General features: G+C 37.5%; 1 protein-coding gene across 1 annotated transcript; it reads left to right on the top strand.

The window, feature by feature from the left end:
- Positions 1–307: 307 nt before the first annotated feature.
- Positions 308–27,828, top strand: LOC149815740 (auxin-induced protein 5NG4-like). The gene is made up of 11 exons (XM_089990622.1): positions 308–348; positions 600–609; positions 1,092–1,142; positions 1,828–1,911; positions 24,453–24,721; positions 24,820–24,882; positions 24,965–25,081; positions 25,189–25,438; positions 25,829–25,987; positions 26,074–26,225; positions 27,496–27,828. The coding sequence occupies exons 1-11, from the start codon at positions 308–310 to the stop codon at positions 27,653–27,655; spliced, it is 1,356 nt and encodes a 451-aa protein (XP_089846748.1). The 3' UTR covers positions 27,656–27,828.

Here is a 27,828-nt window from a genome sequence, read left to right as displayed (position 1 = left end):
TTCATGTATTATTATGTGTTTTTGATAGAACTTTTTTGAGCTGTCATGTTTTAGTTATTGGTGTTGGAAGCATGTTAATCCTTTAATCCTCCCCCTATATACATGTTAGCTCCATGTGTGAATGAGGGCGTGTAATCTGGTTTTTACGTGTGAATTAGGAATGGGCTTGGTAACTATATCATAATACATGTATATGTAAGTGACGTAATTTTGAATTTAGCTCTGTACTATAAATTTTTTTCTCTATCACAGTTTAATGTTGTGCATTTTTTACATTGAAATGAAAAATATATAGGTAGATGGCAAGATGGTGAGACAGCTGTTTGTGTTTGGGTACTTGGGAGAACAGTAAGTTGATATTTCTAATACTTTCTATGACATTTAGAGTATGTTTGGTTGCAGCTCATGTGATTTGGAATCACATGAGATGGGAAATCAAATGTGATTTGAAGTCATAATTTCAAATCACATATTCCACTGTGTGATTTGGAACCACATGAGATTCACTTCAAATGTGATTTCAAATCACATTCTGTTTCTTATTTGCAAACGTTTCTATCTGTTTGCCATTGCTTTTGGCATTGCCATTACTTTTGCAGTTTTATACATGTAATTATATCATCTTATAGGTTAAGGTTCAGTTCCTTAAGGCTCTTGCAAGTGTAATACTTTGGTGCTTGTGATAAGGTGAATGTTTTATCTTCATTGTGTTTTTATAACTTCACTTATCATTTAGAACTTTATCCACCAATAGTACATTTTGCATGTGTTATGGCTGTTTCCTTTCACAGATTTTGTCTATTTCTTGTTTTCTTTTTTTCTTTTGTGCTTCATGTGATTCACAACTTCTTGGTGCATACCCTTTTGCTTATACTTCTACAGTTCTACCATGATGAGAACCATCCAGAATTTCGTATGAGTTATTGTTAGATTGACATTTTAAGCAAGTTTTTTTATTTTTGTGTTCTATTTTTATTCCTCTATTGAACCTTCGGCTGGTAATTTAGGGTTTTTTGGAGCACATTTTGCTGATTCGATGTTTGAGCAAATCTTTTGTGCTAGGTAACTTATGTTGTTTCAAACTATTATAGGTTATGATTGCTAATATTGGAGATGCAAAAGCAGTCTTAGCTCGCTCCTCTGTTGGGGATGAATCACAAAATGGACAGGCTGGAACAATTAAACTACCTTTTAAAAGCAATTGTTATTACAAGAGAGCATAAAGCCATTTATCCACAAGAACGTGCCCGGATTCAGAAAGTAAGACCTAGACTTGCCATTTCTTTTGTGGTTTGGTTGATGCACCTCTATGAGCTTCAAGATTCTTTGTAGAGGCAAAATAAACTACAGATGTAAATCACATGAAGCTGCATAAATAGCAGAAATTTCTATAGATACACCAATTGGATGTTTGGAGATATATCTATATATGAAGAAGCTGCATTATTGGATTGGCTGCCTCACGAGGAAACATTGAGTAGCTGTCTCTTGCTTTCTTGGAAATAAGTTTTAACAGAGAACATCTTCAACCTGCCTCCTTATATGGTTTCTTTGTTACGATCTATAACATACAGAGTGTTTGGTGGATGCTTTTCTTTATGGGCTGGAAAATATTTGTTTATTTAGCTTCTTGCTATAATATAGGTAGCTATGACAACAATGAATGGACTGCCCAATATTTATTTTGTTGAACAACTCTGTATGTTTGTAAAAAAAAAGGTTGCCTTATGGCAGCAAGCAAAAATTTGATAAATGCTACTTGAGTGTTTGTTTTGTTTTAGTTTCTTAAGATTTCTCTTGTTATTGATTGTGTGTTTTTTTTTACAGGCTGGTGGTTCTATGGGTTCCAATGGCCGATTGCAAGGCCCTCTTGAGATCTCTAGAGCATTTGGAGATCGTCAGTTCAAAAAGGTTCCTAGCAAATGATCAAGCTTCAAGTACTCGTTCTATCAGTGCCTTATTTCATTATTGGCATGACAAATATTATATCCTTTTTGATAGAGTATCTTTTTTTTTTGTAAACAGAGATAGATTATTGTCATAGCCCAGTATAGATTTTGTGTTTTGATGTTAAATGCATTATGCATCTTCCCATGCCTTCCTGGTAACGACTTGAAGTTGGTTTCAACAAGACAAAGTTGCATTGCTTCTGGAGGCTCAGTTTGGTTTTTGGGATGTACAAGTTGGTGTTAGTTGGTTTGTGATCTGGAAAATAGATACCAGCTGTAGCTTTAAACAGTTTTCCTTGTTTTCCAAATTAACTCTTAGGCCTTGTTTGGAAACTAGTAGCTGGGATGGGAAGTGGCAGCTATCAATTCCATGCTTTAGCGTAAATACAATGCAGCTTCCCATCCCAAATGCATCAACTCCCATCTCAGCTACCAGATTCCAAACAGCCACCAGGTGGTAGTTTGACCAACTTTTTGCCAAATGCATTTACTCCTACCCTAGTAACTAGATTCCAAACAAACCCTTAATCTTTCAAGTCCTGTGTGATTAGACTTGGATATTAGGTACATCAGGTTGAATTGCTTACTTCTGGGGTGCAGCCCCTATATCTTCATACTATGGACGATGATTAAAGTCATTACAATGACTTGGATCATGTATGACCGTATATTTGGAGTTTTACATAATTTTATGACTTTTTAATCTGCTTATCAGATATTGTTAGATTTACATCATATTTTCACTGGTAACAACAAATAAGAAAAGCCTTTTGGAAGTTAAACTTGCCAACTCTACCATGAAGATGTAATGCATCAGCAATCAAGTGATGTGAAGAAAACTGAAGCATAGTTGGAAGAATAATAACTAGCACAACTGTACAGACTTGCCAAACTAAACATAAATTGATGGATGGTTTGATGTTAAAAGATGTTGCTATTTTAAAGTTCTGGAGAAATGAAAGGCAAAAAAGGCCTATAACCTACATGCCTTTAATATGCCCTGAATATATATGATGAAAACTTTATATAAGTACATTGTTTGCCTTAATGATTTTAATGGCTGTGAATGACAGTGATCCTTGAATATGAAGTCAGGTCAGAAAGTTACTGTATTTTTGTGCTGTCACCTGTAAAGTCTATTTTTTTCATTAGTCATCCACATTTTCTGTAGATTCCCTCACTTACCCTAGTTTTGCTCACATGGCAGAACTATGATGTTTGCATTGGCGTAGTGGGAGGGGGCCTTGGCTGCTAGTCAGGCGGTCAGAGTTCCATTCTCATGGGGGTCTGCCCTTTGCATATAAGAAAGTGCAAGGGCCTTATGCCCCTTGCTCCTTGCTGAAGCAAGGCGATTCCCTGGGGGCAAGGGGTGACACGGGTTTACACTGTTGGGAGCGCGACCGTAAGCACAGCATGCATAGCCAGCATGACTAGGTCTCTGATCCGTAAGCGCGGCGTGCATAGCCAGCGTGACTAGGTCTCTGATCCCGGGTATGGTTTCCTCAATCCTCATGGAACACAGGTCATATAACTAAATGGCTATATAGTTTAATCATGGAGAATTACTAAAAAGTTCTATCCTTTGCCACTTGATGGCGTGAAATAGATAATTCTTAGGAATATTCTTTGCTCATTTGCTTTTTCCCTTACCTTTTGTAGCTTTGGTGCCTTTCCTATGGAATGGGAGTTATTAGTGAGTGATTGTGATTAGGTCAAGTATTCTTTTCAATTTGTTAACTTTATTGTCAAGTGAGAAAAACTTTGAAGCTAGATAGCACTATTGCTTTTAGAGGCTCTAGCCTTTTCATGATCTCTCTCTTTTTCTCTCTATGCCTACCAAAGAGGCTAGGCCTGTAAGACAGGTAAAACCGTGAGGCACTACAGATGCACCTATAAAACCTCAACTGTCACCTTTTAAAATAGTGATTCAAATTCTAGTTGGATCTCTATGGGTGCGTTAAATCCTTAGGATATCAGATCTGAAGATCTGCACCCTGTGGCTCTCTAGTCCTACACTAAAATTTGAATCTCAAATCCACATTTTAGAGGGATCTGAGTTTTGGCATTTGATTATCTTTCATATTATCATGGGCTTATATTGTATGGGTTCTTAAATCTGGGTCCAAGTAGGAATGTGAATGGGCCAGACATGGTTTAGATCTACGAATCATTGAGTCTGACCTAATTGGATCTAGCATAATCAGATCTGTGTTCGGATTTAGAGTGTGATGGAGATCAGTTAAAACTGAATCTGTATCACTTTTTAAAATCCATCCTTAGGATCAGTTAAAACTGAATCCTTATGTCACTATTTTAAAATCCTATATTTACATGTATTTGGGCTTGTATAGTAATCATATTTGGGTTTTCCTTGGTCTCGCATTTGGATGCAAAACTCATTGAGTCAATCCAATTTTGGTTATTGAATCTGACTAAGGATTCAGATTTGGTTAGATATCCCACCTGAAGCTGAACCGTTTACATCCTAGATGCAAGGTAACGTTACTGAACCACTACAAGAAAAATGCTACTTAGCGACGGAAATTTGTGACGGATTTTTTTCGTCGCCAATTTGCGACGGATTAGCAAGCGAAAACTATTTGTCGCTAACGTTTGAAATATTTGCAAAATTAGCGACGGAAATGTCTCTGTCGCTAAAGCCGTTGCTAATTAGCGAGGAATTAGCGACAATATTTTTTCGTCGCCAAAAACACTATAAAAAATGCTAATTAGCGACGGAATTTGCGAGAGAATTTTTCCGTCCCTAATCCGTCGCTAATTAGCGACGGAAAAATTCCCTCGCTAATTTCGTCGCTAATTTTCGTCCCACTTGAGGCGCGAAATTTCCCTCCCTTCGTTCAAAAATTTTCTGCCCTTTGTCCCCCCCCCCCTCCGTTCAATTTAAACCATCCCCGCTTGAGGCGCTTCTGAGGATGCCAAAAGCTCTGTTGACGACGCGCACAAAGAGTCGATCCCCACGAGAAGTCGCAGATGGAGCTGAGACGTCAAGGGGGCGACGAAGAGGAGGCTGCTGTTGGGGAGCCACTGCAGCCTGCCAGAGTCGAAGAGGTGGCTGTTGTTGGGGAGCCACTGGAGCCTGCCGGAGTCGCGAAGATCCGCGCGGAGTCACGAAGAGCCTGCCGGAGTTGCGAAGATCCTGCCAGAGTCGCGAAGATGCCGTACTCGTTGCTCCTCCCCCTGCAGCTCGCGAAGATCCACGCGAAGTCGCAGCTAAAGCTGAGTGCCCCCGCCGTGAAGCTCTTCGGCTGGTTCTCGTGGCAGACCTGGAACTTGAAGAGAGGAGCTCCCCCCGGAACGCGCCCCTGCCGTGAAGCTCTTCGGCTGGTTCTCGTGGTAGACCTGGAACTTGAAGAGGAGCTCCCCCCAGTTCCGCATGGAGTCGCAGTCTGCCGAAACGCGCCGGTTCTGTGCAAAAAAAATTGCTCCTTGCCGGAGAACGCGTCGGCAACGAGCAAATTTTTTTTATTTTTTTATTTAAATTTAACGACGGATTAGCGACAGATATTATCCATCGCTAATTTAAAATAGCGAAGGACTCGCGATGGATCATATCCGTCACAAATTAGCGGCGGATAAGTTCTGGCACTACTTAGCGTCGAAAAATTCATGATGAAAGTTTTCAGTCGCTAATTCGATGTTAATCCATCACTAAATAGTTTAGCGACGAATTTAGGTCGTCGCTAATCCACACGTTTCTTGTAGTGAACCCGATGGGGTCCGACTTTGGTGATAAAGAAGGAGGTTCAGTTATAATCCGAAGTGTACCCAAAAGATCCAGTTAGTATATTGAGTTGGGTATGGCTTGTGAATTTTCAGATTAGACCTTGGTGCAACCTGAGTTCGAATTAAGATATGCAATTTTCAATATAGAAAACATAAGAAATATTACTTTACTCGGTATTAATGAGATCTGGTTCATGTAATCCTTTGTAACACCCCGATCTGTGACCTTAAGAGTCTGAGTTCGGTTGATATTACTTCTCAGAGGAAAAGCATAAAGAGTTCACATAGAGAAAACATTGCTAATTTTTTTTTCATTCTTTTTTTCAATAATTTACTTTCTTTCACAATGTTTATCATTTATAACATAAGAAATAACAAATACATAAATGTTCAATGACAAAAAAAATAAAAACTACCAAATGCTCTGCCGAAGAGGTAGCCGATCATGTCCTGCTTGTTTTAGTGTACCTGAAATCTACACTTGTAATTATACAAGAGGGTGAGTCTACAACCCAGTAAAAAGTAATTATAAGCAAATAAACATTTTAACTTACAACCGTAGAGGGCTCTAAGCCCCTAGTCTGAGTTTAGCTTCCGAGACACCACACAAGTTTGTATGTTTTAATTATCCCCTCATTAACTCTCTTAAATACTCTGTCACACCAAACTAACCCGAAGTATCGGTCATAAACATCTATGAGTGTAACAACCTGCGTAGAATAGCCCAATTCTATATGTTGGTCAGACAATGAATCATACACTTCTAGTGATCTCCGGACCACGAGGCACTTCAGTGAAACAAAAAGAAGACTCCACCGATAGCTAGCCATGAGGTCATGCTTAATCTCAATCTCGGTATGATTTATGCTATATCCTAACCATGCTAATTATCAACTATCCATAGTTATTTAGAGTCCCAAACACTATGTAAGTATAACCCTAAGTCATAAGCTAAGTTCAACACATTAAACCACATTCTCAAACTCATATTTCACTCATTCTCTCATGAGTGATATCATGAAATGATCACATTGGATCTCACTCTTTAATCTCAAGATGTTATTAGGGTTCACACTTATTTCATACTAAGCACGCAACAATGTAGGGTCTCTATATCGTTGAATCATCGGTAGCTCACTCTCCATGGTGGTTGTACTTTAGCCGTGAACTAGGTAGTCCTTATCATAGGTCACTACTTCCGAGATTTAAGGAGTTATGCATGCTAATCTCCATATATCCATTTACATAACATGAATAGAATAAAGAAGATTCAAGTCTAAACACAATCTCATCATAATGCATGTTATTAACAATTTATCACACAGATATGCTATCACAAAATAATCTCTTTCTAATATGTATGACATACCATAACAAACATGTATATGCAATCATCTCATAATATCATGCATGATCATTTTATACACATCATGATCACACTCAAAAGCTATCATGCTAATTCACAACATTACAATAACATGCAATCCAAAAAGGCTTATTCATATATAAAATTACTTATAATATCTCTTACCTTGAATATGAATCTTATGTTCGGGTTATAATCGAGTCTCAAGCAACTCTAATAGTAGGATCTAATCATTACACAAGTGTATTCGTATTAATACACATCACCTCTTATATTTTAACAAAAATTATAAAAATACTCCTCCCAAATTAACTAGTGAGACTTTAATTTTTGTGCTCTTAATTTGACCAAAATCAAAGGACACAGATTTTCCTCTACGATACGAGTCCAATGCACAAAACCTCACTCGATTCTGAGTTCAGAGTGTAAAGTTATGCTTATTTTACCAAAATAAATATTGGGTACATAATGGTACTTCGATCATTTCGATAATTATTTCCAAAATTCAAAATTAAAAATTAAATCACAACTCAATCTAGATCTATTTCTGATTTGGATCCAAAATTGTCTAACTGGATTTAGACCCATTACTGGTCTGGATCTAGAACTGTCAAACTGGATCCTGACCTAGTTCTGATCCGGATTCATAATTGATCCATTAAGTTAGATCTAAATTCAGTTCTAATATGGATCCAGTACTGATCTGAACCAGATCCAGTTCTGTTCTGAATCCAATACTGATCTGAACCAGATCTAGTTCTATGCTTGATCCAAAATAGTCAATCTAGATTTAGACCCAAATCTCTCTGAATCCAGTTCTATTTGGATCAGTCCAGGTTAACTGGTTCTAGAAATGGTCTGATCTAGATCAGGCTAGATCCAAATCGAGACCCAGTCGAACCTAAACTGTGAACCAGACTGGTTCGATCCGAACCAGTTTGGTTTGTCATGATTTAGTTTAAGTCGGTTCGGTTTTGAACTGATTAGAGTTGAATCGGTTCGGTTTGAACCAATTTGACCTATTTTTTTTACTCGCCTGGTTCAGTCCGGGTGCGACCTAGACGGACCCAGTCTTGTCTGGGTCACACCCAGGTCGACCCAGTCTGCCCCCCTTTTTTTAAACCCATCTGGTTTGGTTTGGGTGCGACCGAGACTGACCCACTTATATAAAAAAAAAAGGAAAGGGGGCCGACAACCACATCCACCCCTCCCCTTTCTCTTTGTTGCAAAAGGGTCGACCGCGGGAGCCGACCCTCTCTTTCTCCCTCTCTATTGCAGAGGGGCTGACCGACCTTCTCTCTCTTTGCATCTTATGAGGGTTTTCTCTCTCTCTTTCTTTTTTTTTTTGTTTCTTTGCAGCTCGTCGGCAGCCATTACTGGTGGCCCTTAATCAACTGAAAAAACAAGAGAAAGGAGGAGGTGATTACCTGCGTTGTCGACTACCGAAGATCTGGTAAGCGCTTCTCTTTGCTACTCATTTTTTTTCCTCCTACGTCCATCTCCCTCTGCCACTCACTTGGTGGACGGTGGAGGGGATGCACCATGAGCGATATTTATAGCCCTCACGAGGTGGGGTGAGGATAACCTGCCTCCTCCGCCTGTCAATCGTGCGGGGTGAGGTTTATCCTTATCCCTCCGATATGTTATTGGGGACGTCTTTCTCATTTTCTTTTCTTGTCTTTGTTTTTTTGAACTTTATCCCCTTCGACGTTTTCGTCAGAGGGTTTTTTACATCCTTGTAGGAGTTGAGTATGATTTTTCTTATGGTGTGTTTGATTGGACCTCGGTCTGGACTCACCTGGGTCTGACCATGTACAACCCGTTGACTCCCCTAATCCAAGGTATTAAACACTCCATATGAGAATAAATCCAGTGAAATGGGTAAACTTTGTTGTGTTATGCATAAAAGCAAAATTAATAAGTGGACTTAGGGTTGACTCTGATCCACTGTAATATGCTGAATGGGTTTCACATCTGAATCTGACAAGGCTCAACCGCATGTGACCCTGAAACAATGCGGATTTTGATATGAACTTTCCACATCCAACATTATGATTCGGATATGGATCTTGAGCATGACCCACTTGCACGTCTAGCGCGTTGGACGCCGTCCATCATGCATGAAGGTGGTTGGCACTCAAACCCTAAAAAAACTGTGTTCGGTTACTTATAACGAGTACGCATTACGCATGCATGTACATATCTACCCAACTCCATGCATCAAGATCGAGTATTCAGGAGGAGGAGGGTACTTGCAAATGGGTGGAGAGTAGGGATGGCAGTGGACCGGGGGAAAATGGGGCCCCGCCCCGTCTCGCCTCGTATGGACCAGGGATGAAGGACATGAAACGGGGATGAAGGTCAAAATTCATCCCCGTGCCGGGATGGACTTATACTTTCCCCCGCCCTGCCCTGCCCCACCCCGCCTCATCCCTGTTAATAAAATTACTAAAATATTTAAACTATATTACACAACATTTAAAAGAAGATAGCAATGATCGTTTTGAGTATGCTCCGGTTCCCAACCCTAACCTCTCTCAATTCCTATTATATGTATACATGAACGGAGGTGCTCCTGACTGATTGCTAGGGTTTTCCTCTTTTTTTTTTTGTCCATCACATTAGGGTTTTCTCTGTTCTTCTTTTCATTTAGGGTTTTTTCTGGGGTGCAACATTTGGGTCTCCTTCTTTATGTTTGCGCTGCAGGATGGGGATAATTTGTTTGAGACGGGGCGGGGTGGAGGTCCAAAGTCCCCCGCCACGGGGATGGAGGTTAACTTTTTGAGACGGGGCGGGGGTGGAGACCTTGTCCTCCGCCCCCACCCCGATCCACTGCCATCTCTCTCTCTCTCTCTCTCTCTCTCTCTAGAGAGAGAGAGAGAGAGAGAGAGAGGATGGTGTGACAGAAGCAGCATTTAGGAAAGAGATGAGTTTTTTACTCGATTCTCCTTTCCTTGCCAGGCGCTGCGTGTGGGTTTTCCCAGTCACCAAGATGGCGGTGGACAATATTAGTGTGTGTGTTAAATTTTTTTTGAAGGGCAAGCTGGGGTTAGGCGGGACCCCTACGAGAGCAACAACTGCCCCATGTGGCAGAGGGATTCGATCCTGGGCCTTCAGCTTGACACAGGACCCCCTTTACCACACGGGATACCCAAATAAGTAGCGGTATAACCAGTAATCATGCTGCATATTCTTGATCACACTGTGAGAGACTCTGATGGCGTAAAACCCGGGCACACCCCTCGACTCTAGGGAGCCACGTGCTTCAGCTTAGCACCGGCGGGAATCGAACCGTGACTGCCTGTCTGACAACCGAAGCTGGTTCCAACTAGGCTAACACCCTCGGGTCATATTCTTGATCACTGCTTGAAAACATGTAAGGTCATGCTCCATAAGGGTGAAGGAATGCTTGGAGAGACGAGACGGTGAAGATGATGGATTACCTCCCTCACATCAGTGCTGGCCGTCCATCTAACATCGGGAATCCCATCGCAGCCGCCTGACATGGAATGCCCCTCAGTCTCTTTTGTTCATGCTGCTGCTGCACCATCTGTACAGTCTCAACGCTTTGTGGTCGTTCATCAAAGAGTGGTCACCTGTTCTGCATTGGTAAGCATTATTATTGTACAGTTTCAAGTGTCTTTTGAAGTTTATTTTGCTAGAAGAACGGATCAGGTCATACGGAATATGACGGACCTTGTCATATGTCCATCCCGTTTGTCTACTAATAGTATAATGCCATTAGTGGGTTTTGGGTTTGGAAAATTTCAAGGGTAAAGTGGTACATGTGGCCATCATGTGCCATATGACATAATGGCCAGGCCTAATCTTTGAAGGGCATTTTTATTGGCCAATTTTCTTAACTAACTGCAATTGCCACATGTTTGGCTATCTATTTTTTTAAGTACTTTTATCTGTTATCGTTGGCTTCATTTTTGCTTATTATTCACTTGCATGACTTTTTGGAATTGGGCCAACCTTTAGCTAGGGGTGGCAATCGGGTCGGGTTGGTGGGTTGGCATGTCAGCATACCCCAACCCGAACCCGACCCGTTTATTAAACGGGTCGGCTGTGGCAAACACAAACCCGACCCGTTTAATAAACGGGTAACCCGACCCGCCAACCCATTTAATAAATGGGTTGGGTCGGGTAAACGGGTTCTCAGGTTCGCGGGTCAGGTTGGCGGGTCGGGTTGGCAGGTTGGCGGGTTGGCGGGTTGACCCACCCGCTTAACCCGTTTATTAAACGGGTCAGGCGGGTTGGCATACGTACCCCTAACACGAACCCGACCCGTTTAATAAACGGGTTAGGCGGGTTGACCCGTTTATTAAACGGGTTCATTTTTTCCAAACCCGAACCCGCCTAAGAGGCGGGTTGGCGGGTCGGGTTGGTGGGTCGTGTCAGGTTTTGCCACCCCTACCTTTAGCTTCCGCGTGTGACATGCGGACCCTGTGGTCTGGATTGTGGGGTCCCATCGTTGTTGTTGTACTGGGTTTCACCTGATGCTAAGCTTAACCACAGAAAGCCAGACCCAGCTGCAACCGGGTCAAGGTGGGTCTCCTTGGAGTGGCCTCGAGTTGGTTTCTGCTTTCTGCATTTCTGGAGCAGGTCAAAATTCATATGGATATTGATCACTATAAAACTCCAGACAAGGGTGAAACTAGGTTTGGTTTGAGCTGGTCTGGGTATAGACCCAAGTTTCCAAATAATGTACATATAAATATTGGTCTGAATCTTAACTAAATCCAATGCAGTGGTTTTAAAACAATACATTTTTTTTCATGAGGAACGGGAAAACCACCCACAAAATCAGAGACCTAGTCGCTCTGGCTATGCTTGCCATACTTACGGTCGCCGGTCCTGACAGTAAAAACCAGTGGCACACCCATTGCCCACAAGAAATCTTCATCTTGCTTTGGCATAAGCAAAGATGTCCCTGGGAATGGAACCCTGACCACCGCCTAGCAGACAAGGCCCCTTTCACTATGCCAAGCCCCTTGGGGCTCTAAAACAATTGATTTTGATCGTTTAATGTATAATACTATATTTATTATTACAATGCATTATTAGAAAGTATTAAAAATTATAAAAAAAATATCTGAGTAATTCGTATTCATGGACCTGTATGTGGTTTTGGGTCCATGAGGCTTGACCCAGTCAGCTAAAGTCCAATGAGGCTAGGTCGGCTCAACGATAGAGTCCGGCATTATACAAGACTGTTGTGTTCTAATTTGCCTGATCCAGTCCAACCCAATGTCCACTTTGAGAGAGAGAGAGAGAGAGAGAGAGAGAGAGAGAGAGAGAGAGAGAGAGAGAGATCCCATAATTTGGTCATGTTGAAGCTAATCTGACACATTATTTTTTATATGGATAATTGAATCTGAATATATCTTGGATTGCACTCAGATTTTATGGTCAGACTTTTCTCAGGTTCAAACTCAAATTCTGCTAGATACTTCCAGTCTGATCCACACACAATATAGATTCTTCAATTTTTTTCATTTTATTCAATCTCTCAACTCACATATTTATACTAGTTTATGTATTAAATGTGAATATTTTAAATATAACAAATATAAAAACTAATCTTAAATAATCACGATTGACCCATGATTTTTTAATAAAAATTCTGAATAAATTCAGCATTTTTATATAAAAATAGTATACGAACTCGAAATGCGAAACAAATAGATTTTAATAAACCAATTATACTTAGGATGTATGCATCCTAGCAAATATATGTTCAAATAGTCAGGGAGCCATAACTTCTTCCTTAAGTAAAATTAGGAGATTTGTGCGAGCCAACTTTTTTAGTTTTGTCGATACGAAGAGAATGACGTACTCAGATTTTTTTGAAAAAAAATCAATCACAGAAACTCCAAAAATTCGCAGGACCCACAAAATTGTTGGCGAGCTCTACGTAAAAATATCTAAAAAAATATCTTATGGGACCCACAAAATATCCCATAAAAATATCCAAGTGGGCCCCACACAAAATGAACAACTTGACTTTATTTTTAAAGCAAGGGGTAAAATGATAAAAAGAATAAGCCTTATCCTTAAGCAGCCTATAAATAGAACCCCCCTTCTCCTTTTAAAAATTTGACCCCCCTTCTCTCTCTCAAACCTTCCCTACCTGACCTAGCTTGATCCTGCTTAACCTAGCTTGAGCTTAATTGGGTCTAGTCAAGCTTGATCAAGTCAACCACTTTTTGTCCTAGCCTAGGTTTGACATACCTAACCTAGACCTAGCCTACTTGAGCTAAGTCTGAACCCACCTGACCCAGTTGACTTGGACCGAACCCAGTTTGGTCTAAACTATTTGGTATTAGCAGCTTGACTCGCTCTTTCTTTTTCTCAACTAGGTCGAACCCATCTGACCTAGTTTAGCCTTTCTAAAGAAGGTTCAAAACCAGTTTAGTCGAAACTAGGTTTGAAGCAGGCTAAGCACAATCAAAACCAGTTTTCACCAGTCTGAGAGTAAGTTTGCTTGCCGATCTCTCTCTATCAAGTATTTGTTAATTGCTGTGGTGTGATATATGCCATATATATTCCTAAAAATAGTATCTGACCCTAGTCATTGGTTCACACCCTCTAGGAGTCATCAGTGTTTACGCGCATATTTTTATGACTATCATTGAATATTTAAGTTGAATACGTAATATATACATTCTTAAAAATAATATCTAACCCTAGTTCTTGGTTTACACCCTCTAGGATACTTCGATGTTCACGTGCGTACCCTTAAGACTATCATTGGATATTGGTTCCTATATATATATATATATATATCTGCTTACGCATTTAAAATTGTCATCGCATGAAATGATACCAAGGCTCTTGCTTTCTACATACTACATATATATGTATTTGGTTAAGCATTTAAGATTGTCGTTATATCGAACGATGTCAAGGCTCCTACTTTCTGTAATTAACTTATGCATTTAAGATTGTCATCGCGTCAAACAATTTTAAAGATTGTCAGTCGATTTATCAATATGCTTCACAATATGAAGACTGCAGCAATAAAAGTAGCTAGTGGGATAGATGATCCACTGCAGTGGAAGGGCCATGACCCTTCTACTATCAGGTCAAATTATTAGGATACAATGTGTGATAAATGGGCGTGCCATGAATTTCAAAATCGTTCAGCAAAAGTTGCACAAAACTGAACGAAGTTGCCCGATGCCCATCTACACACAGGTGGTTTTAGGACTTTTGGGATCCACTAGAAGAAAATGGCAACTCATCAATATATATATATATAGTGTCAAATTTATAAGTATTTCTGTATACTTTCTAATTAATTTTTTTATCATTTAACCTTGTAGAAAGCCAAAAAAAGAGGCCCTGACTCTTAAAAGGATGTGTTTGTTGAAATACATAAATGTAAGAGCACAGAAGAGTTTGTATCAAAGAAGGTGAGAGTGACAATGATATATATTTATTGTATTAATAAACATTGTAATATACAAGTTACCATGAATTACATTATCATAAACATTGTAATTTGTAATTATTAATTCATACTATAATCGATGAACCCAAAAAAATAGCAGATGGTAGAGTGATATGACGATGACTCAACTCAGCATTCGTCCTTTGATCATACAGCATGGGTGACTGCAATCGATGAAGCAAAAAAAGGTCGTGTGTTTGAGTTTGGGAGTAATATGAACACCACATCAGTCGTTGCCTCCTGCAGCCAGGGCTCTCAGAGTTGTTCCGCCAGCATCAACTCCCAGCGTCCGATTGATCCTGTTATTTCTTGGTATGGTGTTTGTCAGCTTCTTCAGAACACAATGCATGACTTTTTACATGAAGTCATTCTCAACCTTTTCCATAATGAGTTGTGCAATTTTTTTTGCGACAAGAGAACTTCATCTGCCTTCAACATGAACTTCGGTGCTCGTCAGGTACGTATAACATTTATTCAATACATATCTAAAGTTTCATGTTATTAGATTTCAATACGTATATGCATGATTAAATACATATATGCATGATTGAATCACTATGAAATTTTATTGATAGCATTAAAACACATGTATGCATGATTGAATCACTCTATTTTTTTTACACCCTTAGAACACATATATGCATGATTGAATCACTATGAATTTTTTTGACAGTCTTAGAACACATATATAAATGATTGAATTAGTATAAAATTTTGTTGACAACCTTAGAACACATATATGCATGATTGAATCACTATGAAATTTTTTGTCTGTCTTATAACACATATATGCATGATTGAATCACTATGAAAGTTTTTTGACAACCTTAGAACACATATAAGCATGATTTCATCACTATGAAACTTTTTTGACAACCTTAGAACACATATATGCATGATTAAATCACTACAAATTTTTTTTTGACAACATTAGAACATATATATATACGCATGCTTGAATCACTATGAATTTTTTTTATAACCTTAGAACACATATATGCATGATTGAATCACTATGAATTTTTTTTGACAACCTTAGACCACATATATGTATGATTGAATCACTTTAAATCTTATTTGTCAACCTTAGAAAACAAATATGCATGATTGAATCACTATAAATTCTTTTGGCACTTTTAGAACACATATATGCATGATTGAATCACTATACAATTTTTGTGACAGCCTTAGAACACATATATGCATGATTGAATCACTATGATTTTTTTTTTACAACCTTATAAAACATATATGCATGATTGAATCACTATAAAAATTTTTTGACAACCTTAGACCACATATATGTATGATTGAATCACTATAAATTTTATTTGACAACCTTAGAACAAATATATATGCATGATTGAATCACTATACAATTTTTATGACAACCTTACAACACATATATGCATGATTGAATCACTATGGATTTTATTTGACAACCTTAGAACACATATATGCATGATTGAATCACTATGATTTTTTTTTGACAACCTTAGAACACATATATGCATGATTAAATCACTGTAAATTTTGTTGACACCTTTTGAACACATATATGTATGATTGAATCACTATAAAATTTTTTTACAGCATTAGAACATATATATATGCATGATTGAATCACTATAAATTTTTTTGACACCTTTAGAATACATATATGCATGATTGAATCACTATAAATTTTTTTGACACCTTTAGAACACATATATGCATGATTGAATCACTATGCAATTTTTATGACAGCCTTAGAACACATATATGCATGACTGAATCACTATGAATTTTATTTGACAACCTTAGAACACATATATGCATGATTGAATCACTATAAAATATTTTTGACAACCTTAGAACACATATATGCATGATTGAATCAATATAAAATTTTTTGACACCTTTTGAACACATATATGCATGATTGAATCACTAAAAAAATTTTATGACACCCTTAGAACATATATATGCATTATTGAATCACTATGATTTTTTTTGACAATCTTAGAACACAAATATGCATTATTGAATCACTCTCTAATTTTTTGGATAACCTTACAACACATATGCATGATCGAATCACTATGAACTTTTATTGACAGCCTTAAAACACATATATGCATGATTGAATCACTATGAAATTTATTTGGCAGCCCTAAAAAATATATATGCATGCTTGAATCACTATGACATTTTTTTGACAACCTTAGAACACATATCTGCATGATTGAATCACTATGAAATTTTTTTGTCAGCCTTAGAACAAATATATAAATGATTGAATCGGTATGAAATTTTTTTTACAGCCTTAGAACACATATATGCATGATTGAATCACTATAATTTTTTTGACAACCTTAGAACACATATATGCTTGATTGAATCAGTATAAAAAAAATTTGACTGACTTATAACACATATATGTATGATTAAATCACTATGAAAGTTTTTGACAACCTTAGAACACATATAAGCATGATTTCATCACTATGAAATTTTTTTGACAATTTCTGAATTTTGTTAATGTCTTTCACTTTATTGCTAGTCTATGTGTCATTCAACCATATTACTTTGATTGCCTTAGATTAGCTGCATTGCATTTAATTTATTTCATTAAAATTTGTTTATCAATACTAACATTTCGGTTCTCTTGTAGGATGTTGGAGATGATGAGCGTAGAGGAGCTGATGCAAACATGGATGGATGGGCAGATTGAGACAATGAAGAGGATGATACTCTGAATCTTGGCGAGGATTAGCTTCATATATTGAATTTGTTTCACGTACTTATTTTTTCAAAGGAAACTCTTTGTATATGTTCACTTGTAACTAATTAGAACTTGGTAAGGATTATACTGGGTTGTTAAATTTGTTTCACTTATAACTCGTGTTAAATTTGTTTCACCTACTTTGTATATATATATTTTTATGTGTACTTTATTTTTTATACACAGGTTATATAAATTGTATAATGAGAATTTTTTTCTCGATATTTATATTTTAAACAAAATTATTTTATTTTTTTATTTTATGATGGATATTATCCATCGCTAATATTCAGCGATGGATTTTACAAAGAAATTCAGTCGCAAAATGGCGACGGTATTTGGCGATAAATAATATCCATCACCAATTTAGTGACGGGTGAGGGATAAATATTTATCTGTCTAAAAAACTGAATCAGCTGATGTTTTGCGATGAAATGTAATCCATCGCTAATCCGTTACTAAATTGGTGATGTATATTAGAGACAGATACATATTCGTCATTAAATTTTAGCAACAGATATGTATCTGTCATAAAACCAAATCAGTGCTTATTTAGCGATGAATTAATGACGGATCATAACATTCACTAATCCATCATGAATTAGCGACGAAAGTAGTAACATATCAGTTTTGTCGCTAATTAGCGACCAAGAAATTGCGATGAACGCTATCCATCGCTAAGTCGTCGCCAATTCATCGCTAAACAATTTTGTAATGGATTTGCGATCAATTAACGTCGAATAGCGTATGTCGCTAATCCGCAGAATTCTTGTAGTGGTATTTGCGTGACTAAGCTAAGCTTGAGGAGCACTCGCTTGGATTTGTGGGATACAAATATGCCAAGTCTTGTAGACTTAAGCTCGATGTTCTAATTAAGACTCTGAAAAGGTTCACGTGATATATGCTAAGTTTTAAAGACTTGAGCAAAATGTTTAAATCATGACCTGAAGAGGCTTTTGCGATATATGTTAAGTCATGGAGACTTGAATATCGTTATTGTGAACTATGACCCTAAGTGGTCTGTGTTTTTTTTTAGTTTATACTTGAGTTGATTTGAATACTTTCTTACCAGACTAGCAATGGTTCTGACACCGCTTAATAGAGAATATAGGTATTGAACCTGCGATGCGATATGCAGAGCAAGGCGCCATCGAGTTTCAGGGTTTCTTCAGACAGTGTTGCATCGCTTTCTTTATAAAACTAGTACTACTTTTTCAAGCAGTGATGTTTGTAATAAATAACTTGTTTTGATAAATGAAACATTTTGGTTGTCAATGAGTGTTTGGCCACATACCTGTGACTTGCCCGGTGTTTTCTAAAACTGACGACTTATTATTGTCCATTTTCGTTGCTAAAGACGTTTTCTAAGTTTTGCTGCAAAGAAAAAAAATATATCAATAAATTTTTGACCAAGTAATATTTTAAAAATCTAGGGCGTTACGCTCACGATCATAGACCTAGCCACTCTGGCTTTGCTTGCTGCACTTATGATCATTGTTCTAACAACATAAAATTCTATGGGCTTACGCTTTGCCCCTAGAGAGTCGCCACACTTTGGCTTGCCCAAGGGGTGATGTCCATGGCATTTGAACCTAGACTGTCTCCCTAGCCTAGGCCCCATCCTACTACGCCAAACCCCTTTGGAGCGATAAATCACTTCCATGTCATAGATTAGAGCATATTTTTTCTTTTTCTCCCATCGCGCCTATACTATGCTTTAACTTCAAAAGTGATTTGGTTTGGTGTTAGCACAAATTTATATCAGACAATTTCTACACCAATTCATCTCAAGCATCGACAGGCCATGTGAATTCCATTCCCTTATACCATAGCATTATTGTTAGGTACGCATTATTGTTTCCAAATCCAATTTGTCAAAGCTAGTAAAAAACACTGCCAATGGAACTGACTTTATGGGATAGAGCCAAGGCATCAATTAGCCATACCCTTGATTCAATATGATCAGTTGCTAATACAATGATTCTTTCTTTTATGACATGCGTTTAGTCATTCGTCAGTCTTGACCATTCTTTTGGAGACCAATGAACAGACAAGTGCAGCTATCTCATTAGCAAGTTGGTGACTCCCTTTAGATTGACTGACTTATATACTTACCAAGTGGAATATTGTCTGCAGACAATTTATTCAATATCTCATGAATAATTATTGAACCCCAATATTCACATAATCATTTGCCAATTGGTAAAATTAAAAATGAGCTCTAGATGCTTACTTTGACATTAGTTGCTTTCTGGGCATTCTTTTGGAGACAAATGAACTGGCAAGTGCAGTCATGTCATTAGCAAGTGGGAACTGTGGTGAATATCTCATGAGCAATAATAAAACCCAATATTTACATAATCATATGCCAAATTATAGGATTAAGAATAAACACTAGGTTTTCCTTCTCTATCATACCAGACATAACAACTACTAATAAAAGGTGTTCCTTGGTAGGTGAGAGACATCAAGAAGCAACAAGCACGGTTGAACTTCCCAAGTGGTATATTTTTCTGTACTTTTTTTATGATGAGGAACCCTCGCTGAAGCGAGGAAAACCCCGGGTGGGGCAAGGGGCGAGGAGGCCTCAATTTTTAAATTTTTTTTTATATTGCCCCTTTTATATTTTAGTTATATATTTTGTTTTATTATAAAAAAATTTGCCCCCCCCCTTTAAGCAAAATATAACAATTTATATTGCTGCCCTTTATATTTTATTTTATTATAAATTTTTTTTGGCCCCCTTTAAGCAAAATTTTAAAATTTATATCGTCCCCCTTTATATTTTATTTTATTATAAATTTTTTTTTGCCCCCCTTTAAGCAAAATCCTGGATCCGCCACTGGGTGGGGCCCTGTGACCTCCCTGCCTTACGTGGGTGACCTCTAAAAAGTACACCCCCCCCCCCCCCCCCAAAAAAAAAAAAAAAAGTGTGACTTTTGTCTTCTGGACAAAAGTTAACAGGCAGACTTTGTCTGATGGATCAAACACGCCCTTAAAGACATGCAGGGAATGGCCAGAAGTAAGTTCTTATTGCAATGCAAAAATAAAGAAGGAAGACATTTATCTATTAAAGTCCAAACTTAATGTGGTAAACACTCAAGTACAACTAATGGGAACTCTCCCTGCCTTTTCCCTAATATAAAAAGCATGTGGTTTGAATCCATGGGGCCCCCTTTAGGATGCCAAAATTGTTGGCACTTGACTATCACATTCAACTTAGTGGGAACCCTTCCTTTGATATAAATTCTCAATCAAATAATGGAACAAAGAAAAGCTTGGAGGGACATCACAATCTAAAAGATTAATATAAAAGAATTTTAAAATGTCTTTATGCTGAAATGAGGCAATGGGCATGTGGAATGAGCTCAAACTAACAACAGGCAAAAAATAAGATATGTGAATGCATAATTAGTCATATGAAATATCATATCTAGATGTGCTCCGCATCTTTTGGTGGCTTGGTGCTTTGCGTACAAGTTTAATTAAAAAACCCACTTGATGGGTTCACATGATCATAATTGTAGGGTTTGCCTACTAGGCAGTTTTAAGACATTGATAATGATAATAATAATAATAATAATAATAATAATAATAATAATAATAATAATATTAAACCAGAGTTTTTGGATGTACAAGAATTGTCGGACCGAGAGGTGCTGCACAGTTGGTCAGATCTAGTATGGATCAGACATGGATGAGAGTTGGAGTCGGCAGCTCTCGTAGGGTTACCTCATCTGAGAACCCTGGGGAGAAGGATCAAGTTGGCCGTCGCAAAAGGAAGGAAAATCCATGGACCGACTCCATCATCTCCACCCAACTACAAGATCACTCCATCACAAATTTATCCTATCCTGTTTCAGTTATCTTTCTCCCCATCGTTTTAGCATTGTGGCAGGAGACACACACCCCGATTATCAAACTCTGTGGTTTAGTTAGTAATCATGCTGAAGTTGGCGAACCTGGTCACAATTCATATGATATCAAGCTGGGAAACTATGAAAAGTTGTTTAACTTTAGCCTTTGTTTAGTTGGGCATTATGAAAAATTACAAATTAGCATACTTAAACCATGGTTAGCGGTACATGAAACAACAATTTGTTAGTGATTGAACACATGCACTTGAAAAACCCAGTATCTGGCAACCTTGGTTATGACTTAATATCCTCTCCCTTGATTTTGGTTGTCATTGTTTCTAATTCAACCTTAAATATGTATTAATCTCTAGATCATGGTTGTCCCCTTCCTGCCAATTGCCAACCACTGGTTGAACTTAAACACAGAAAGAATAGAGATCAAGCTTGAGAGGAGGAGAAAAACTGGGAATAGTGAGACATTAAAGGGCATATATGACATTTTTGCTATATATTTAATGTAAAATACTATCTTATCTTTCTTGACTAGTCCAAGGGGAAATCCCCAACATGGACTGCACATTGGCATGCTTCCTGTTGGTAGAACCCTTGATGTCCCCTCTGCTAGATGAGGAGTTTACCAAATTTTGACCTTGCATCAAGAGATGCCCTCCATGGGTTTGGCACTGTGGTCGTTTCATGCCGTGGAAAACCATGGTGACCGCGCTACCGTGGTCATCTTTTTTATTAACCGCAATCATTAAGTGCTCTTTAATAAATTCTCAGAGAGAGAGAGAGAGAGAGAGAGAGAGAGAGAGAGAGCACTTGTTTATTGAAAGATGCACAAATCCTATTTTGGGCCATAATCTGACTCAACTTTGGTTCAAAGATCCATCCACAAAGTTGAATATTAATGTATTGACAATTACTAATAGTAACAATAGAAAAATAGAAAAAGTGTACCTTTTACCAGCCAAGGCTCACCAATCCATGTTAATTGCAAAGAAAGAAAAAAAACCAAGTTAGATAAGATTACTTTAACTTAGAACTTATGTCAAAATAGAATTGAGTTCAAGATTTTGTCCACCTTAGGTTTAAAAGAAAACCAAATAGAGCAAACGCTGGTTTTGCCTCTTAGTTACATGGTACCATGCTACCATGTTGATTTCAGTGCTGCTCCCTAGAATAAGACCTTTTTATTTACAGATTATGGAGACTTCAATCTCCCTTAAAAAAAACAGTCTTATTTAATGCCAATCTCAACCACACTTTTCTTTTTTAAAAGGTAATCTCTCGTTTGGTAATAATTTTTGTTTAAAATAAAGATTAAACATATTTGTATACATTTTAGATATAAAACATTCCAACTTAAGACATTGAACCTGTCTCTAGAATCTCCATTTATTGCAGAAACAGTAGAAAACGTTCATAAAAAACTTCAGATATATTGAAATTTGGGACTTTATAGGAAGAGAGAAACATCCAAACTCGGCCAAATTCACTGTTTGATTTACTGGCATGCCAATCAACATAAGTTACTGTCTTTTTGTAATTCTAAATAAACGTGCATGCTATAACGAGAATAATTTCCACGCGATAATGACTCAGCACAGCTGCCATAAACTCATGATGATGAAAATATCATTAAAAAAATTTAGCCTTTCAAAAAAAAAAAATCATTAAAAATGTGATAGCAAAAACTACCAAGTTTAATGTTTGTTAAGAGTAAATTAGAGCATATATATGGCATACTATAGCATTAAAAATAAGGTTATAAGGTCGACACTCAACTAGTTAAGGCAATGCTTGAAACTTGGAAGCCTTGCATTAAGATGAAAACACCATTTTCATGTATTGCCAAAAATATGATTTGGCCAAAAAGTAGCGTTTGATTGAGTTGCCAAAAGCATCCTCTTTTGAGTGATGTTGAAACGTGGTGTGCAAAGCAGGTTATATGTGTTGGGTATCACCACTACTTTCAAATGGTGTGTTGCTGAAATAACGTTTTGCCAAAGTGTGATGTTGAGAGATGGAGCTGCCAAAATCATCCTCTAGTGAAAGGTGTTGAAATGTGGTGCTGAGCCTACCAACACAAGTCCCAACTCAACTCATTGTATCAGCAATGCCACTGCTCCCATTAACCAGCAAGAGAGTATGAGAGCATAGCTGTGGATCTGAATGGTCATAATTCTCGAGTTCAAATTTTTTACAAGGACTTGACATGCTGTATGCCCTCTTGAAAAAGGGTAACGTTTTGGGACATAGGTGCTACATGGTTGTTCTCAACATAAATAAGATATAGTCACAATCACAAATCTCATTCTCACGAGAATCTCATAGAGCACAAAATGTTGCAATTTTTTTGCTTTTTCTTGATTATATATATATATATATATATATATATATATGTGTGTGTGTGTGTGTGTGTGTGTGTGTGTGTGTGTGTGTGTAGAATGAAATATAAAACAATCAAGGATACCAAAAAACTTTTTTTGTGTGATGATAAAACAGGTGATATTTTGAAAACGTCGCAGTTTTTAGGTATTATGTCAACCTTTGGAATATCATAAAAAAATAGTGATATTTGTAAAACTATTGGCGATATTTGTAACAATGATCATGAACAGTTCATGCCAAAGTGTTGGTTTGAGTCCTGCAACAAGCATAACTCCCTTGTATTCATTTGCCTCCACTGCCAATGATAAGTCGGAGGAGACAATAATAAAATTAATGTTTCTCTTCTAACGCATACATGTGACAAGGACACACACACACACACACACACACACACACACATACACACACACACACACACATGAATAACCTAATCAGGGGACGGAATGCGACGATCCCATGGTCAAATTGATGCTAGAAATGCTTTGCCAAGTGATTTTACCTAGTTTGAACTACAACGGCCGTTTCACTTTATTTCATTCAAGGGGTACTACATTATTAATGTCACTTTTCTTCTAGCGTTGTTATTGTTTTAGTTGCATTTTTTTCAAAATTAAAAACAAAAGCAATAAAAGGGATTAGCATGGAGGGTCTAGGAATTCCATCTAAGGGACATCTTCGTCATTTAGAAATTTGATCGTCCTTTTGTCTGATCTTCATGTTTAAGGGGCCAACACTGCCACCGATGAGAACATGTGAAATGGATTCTTCAATAATGTCTCCCTTCTTCTATGATTATGAGACAAAGGACTAAAAAAATAATTTGAGAAAAGCTAACTAATAATTAATACATTTGTCTAATCAATGCCACCCTTCTTCATGTGCTCATTATGCAAACTGCATTTGTTTTTTTCACATAAAGGCTGCTAATCCCATTCTATTTAAGGCCACAATCCTCTCCTCCTTGGGATACAAAAGAAAAATGGCAAAGGAACTACTTGGCAAGAGTTATTTGTTGCCTGAAAGGGTGAAACTTCATGGGGCAATGCTCATCCTTCAGTTTGGGTATGCTGGGTTTCATATAGTATCAAGAGCTGCACTTGATATGGGTGTTAGCAAAGTGGTCTTCCCAATCTATAGGAACACAATTGCACTCTTTTTGTTGGCTCCTTTTGCTTTTATTCTAGAGAAGTAAGTTATATATTATGTTAGATCTACTTCATTTTTCTGATTCTACGAGTTTCATTACTTATATTCTATGATATTTGTGAACAAAACTTTTTATGCAGGGACAGTAGACCACCAATTACATTTTCATTGTTATTTCAGTGTTTCCTTCTTGCCTTGTGTGGGTGAGCAAAAAATGATTTCATAATTGAAGTTCTTGGTGTTCTCTTTTGGTTTTTTAAGTGAGTTAGCTCGATTCTTATGCAGGATTACTGCCAATCAAGGATTCTACTTGCTAGGACTGTACTATGCATCACCTAGTTTTGCATCTGCTATTCAAAATTCAGTACCTGCAATTACTTTTGTATTGGCTGCAGCGCTGAGGTAACTCTTTTTTAGGCAATACTCAATTTATTGATTTTCATTGCTAATAAATGTTTTGAATATTTATTAATTTGTTTGTTTGCTTTTTGGGTATGTGAATCAAATAGACTAGAAAGAGTTCATATATTGAGGAGAGATGGGGTGGCCAAGGTGGTGGGGACTGTTGCATGTGTAGGAGGGGCAACCCTAATAACCCTATACAAGGGACCTCCTCTATTGCACTACATTCCTCAAGATCCCACAAGTAACTCCATGGATGCTGGCGTGTTTGCAACACAAAATACTGGAAACTGGACTTTGGGTTGTATTTATCTCCTTGGCAATTGCCTTGCTTGGTCTGCTTGGATTGTGCTTCAGGTGAGTTCATCATCATAGTCATGAATTACTGGTAATTTAAAAAATACTGCAATTTTATCACAATATTTTCAAAAGCTGATATTATGCCCAAAAAACACAATGTTTTCAAAATGTTGCCCACCGCAACAGTTAATCACCTTTACTTTTATAGCAATATTTAACATGATATATAAAAACAACTTTCGCAGAGTTCTTTTCAAATTATTCTGATGTTATTTATATTTTTAAAATTTTGTATATTTTATGTTTTTGCATAACAGATTTTTGTGAGTAAAATTAATTTTTGGAAAATATTGCAAGTTTTTCCTCTGCAATATTTTCCCAATGAGATTTGTGATTATGAACATCATCATCAACCATCTACAAGAAACTGAAATTGTTACTTGACAGGCACCTGTCCTTAGAAAGTACCCTGCAAGGCTGACTATCACTTCCTTCACCTGCTTCTTTGGGGTAATCCAATTCTTGATTATAGCAAGCTTTGTAGAGAGAGATGTGGAGCACTGGAAGATACACTCTGGAGGGGAACTCTTCACCATTCTCTATGCCGTAACTGAACAAACTCTTATGACCTACCCTTATTCTCCTTTTAGTTAACCTGTGTTTTTTATAGAGTACCTGCATATATATTACAGGGATTTGTGGCCTCTGGGATTGGATTTTCCATTCAAACATGGTGCATTGACAAGGGAGGACCAGTTTTTGTGGCTGTTTATCAACCTGTACAGACAGTTGCTGTGGCCATCATGGCAACCATCATCCTTGGTGACCAACTGTACTCTGGAGGGTAGGTGATAAGCTTTAAAAATAAATTGTGGGGCCCAGGGTATCACTAGGCCTATGGTCTGGCTGAGCCCTGGGTGCCAATCAATCATGGTGACAAATATCAGCGATATTTTTTAAAAATATCATGAAAAGAAAGTGATGTTTTAGTCGTCATTTTAAACAGCCAAAATATTGCAATATCTTCAAAACATCAACATATTACTATCATGTTTTTATCGAAATATATTACGTTTTTATCTTGCCTGTATCTTGGGGAGACGTACATGCTATTTTATATTTCTACATAATTTTACTCATTGTTCCCCTTTACATGTTTTTGTTCGTGATTTTTATTTATTTATCTTTGCTAATATTTTGCTGATAAAAACATGAAAAAGAAAAAAAAAACAATTTTAATGAGAGCTCAGCTGCCGTTGTTTTCCCATTTTAAACGTTAATTTCGTCACCATGCAATCAACACAATAGAATTGGGATTTGTCTTTAGCAACTATATCTAGAGTTTGTATGGATATCAGTTGGTCCAAATAAACTAAAAGCCCCACATTCTATGGACATTGTTCCAAATCAACTAAAAGTCTTGAGCTGTTCATTAAGGAGTTAGTCCAGGTGAGCATGGGGGACTTGGATATAGTCGTTCCAAGCCCCATCTTGTACTAAATTGTGAGCTGGCTTGGTCCACCCTAAACCAAGTTGGCCACTTCAAGCAGCATGTTTGCAAATCGGTTCCACTTATCCCCTATCTTCATACCCTCCTTGGGATTTCATTGATTCAAATTGTTTTGGTCAAATTGGATTCCACACATGTGATCTACATCACTCATTTAATGAAAATCGACATTTAAATCGCTGAAATCCGACTTGCTTGCAAGATTTTTTGGAGATTAAAAAATCAGCAGTTGACAAAACACAAAATTCTGTGCTTTTAAAAAAATCATATTTTTTTGTTGAAAAAAAAATACAATCCAAGGGTCGATTCCTACTAAATCGATTATATTGAATCCTTCTATAGGGTCAGAGTTGTTCAAAAAAACTTGTATCATAAGATGTAAGAGGGATACGAAGATAGGGGATGACATTGGGGATGAGTGGAACCGAACTTGCATGTTTGAGTCTATCAAAACTCTTAAGACCAATGTTTCGTGTTGGGTTTCAAGAGTGTCCTTACTCAATCCCTGCCAAACAAGAATTAATGTGATGTTTTCTTTTGAGAAACAAGTTTTTTTTTCGTCATAAACAAATATGTGATGTTTCTTTTCAATTTTGGTTGATAGAATTGTTGGGGCTCTTCTGATTGTGGTGGGCTTATACTCTGTCCTGTGGGGAAAGAACAAGGAGAAGAAGGTTGAACTTAACCAAGAGAAAGCCAATGCTTATAGGCAGCCTCTGCTAGCTGAAGACAAATCACAATTGAACCCATGTGAACTCCCATGAGAGGGCCGTTACCACATCCACATAAACTATTTGGGAATATTGTTTCTATATTGAAAGAAATATGGATATCTACTGAATTGGGATTCTTCCTGCTGGTTTGAGCGGCTGGTGTAACGGATCTCTCTCTCTCTATATATATATATTATATTTTTATCAACTTTAGCTTTTTGAAA

Source organism: Nuphar pumila, chromosome 15 (genome assembly GCF_984573655.1).
Source record: "Nuphar pumila chromosome 15, dmNupPumi1.hap1.1, whole genome shotgun sequence".
Lineage (NCBI taxonomy): Eukaryota > Viridiplantae > Streptophyta > Magnoliopsida > Nymphaeales > Nymphaeaceae > Nuphar > Nuphar pumila.
The sequence above is the reverse complement of the archived record's forward strand: the minus strand, read 5'-3'. Positions and strand labels throughout refer to the sequence as shown.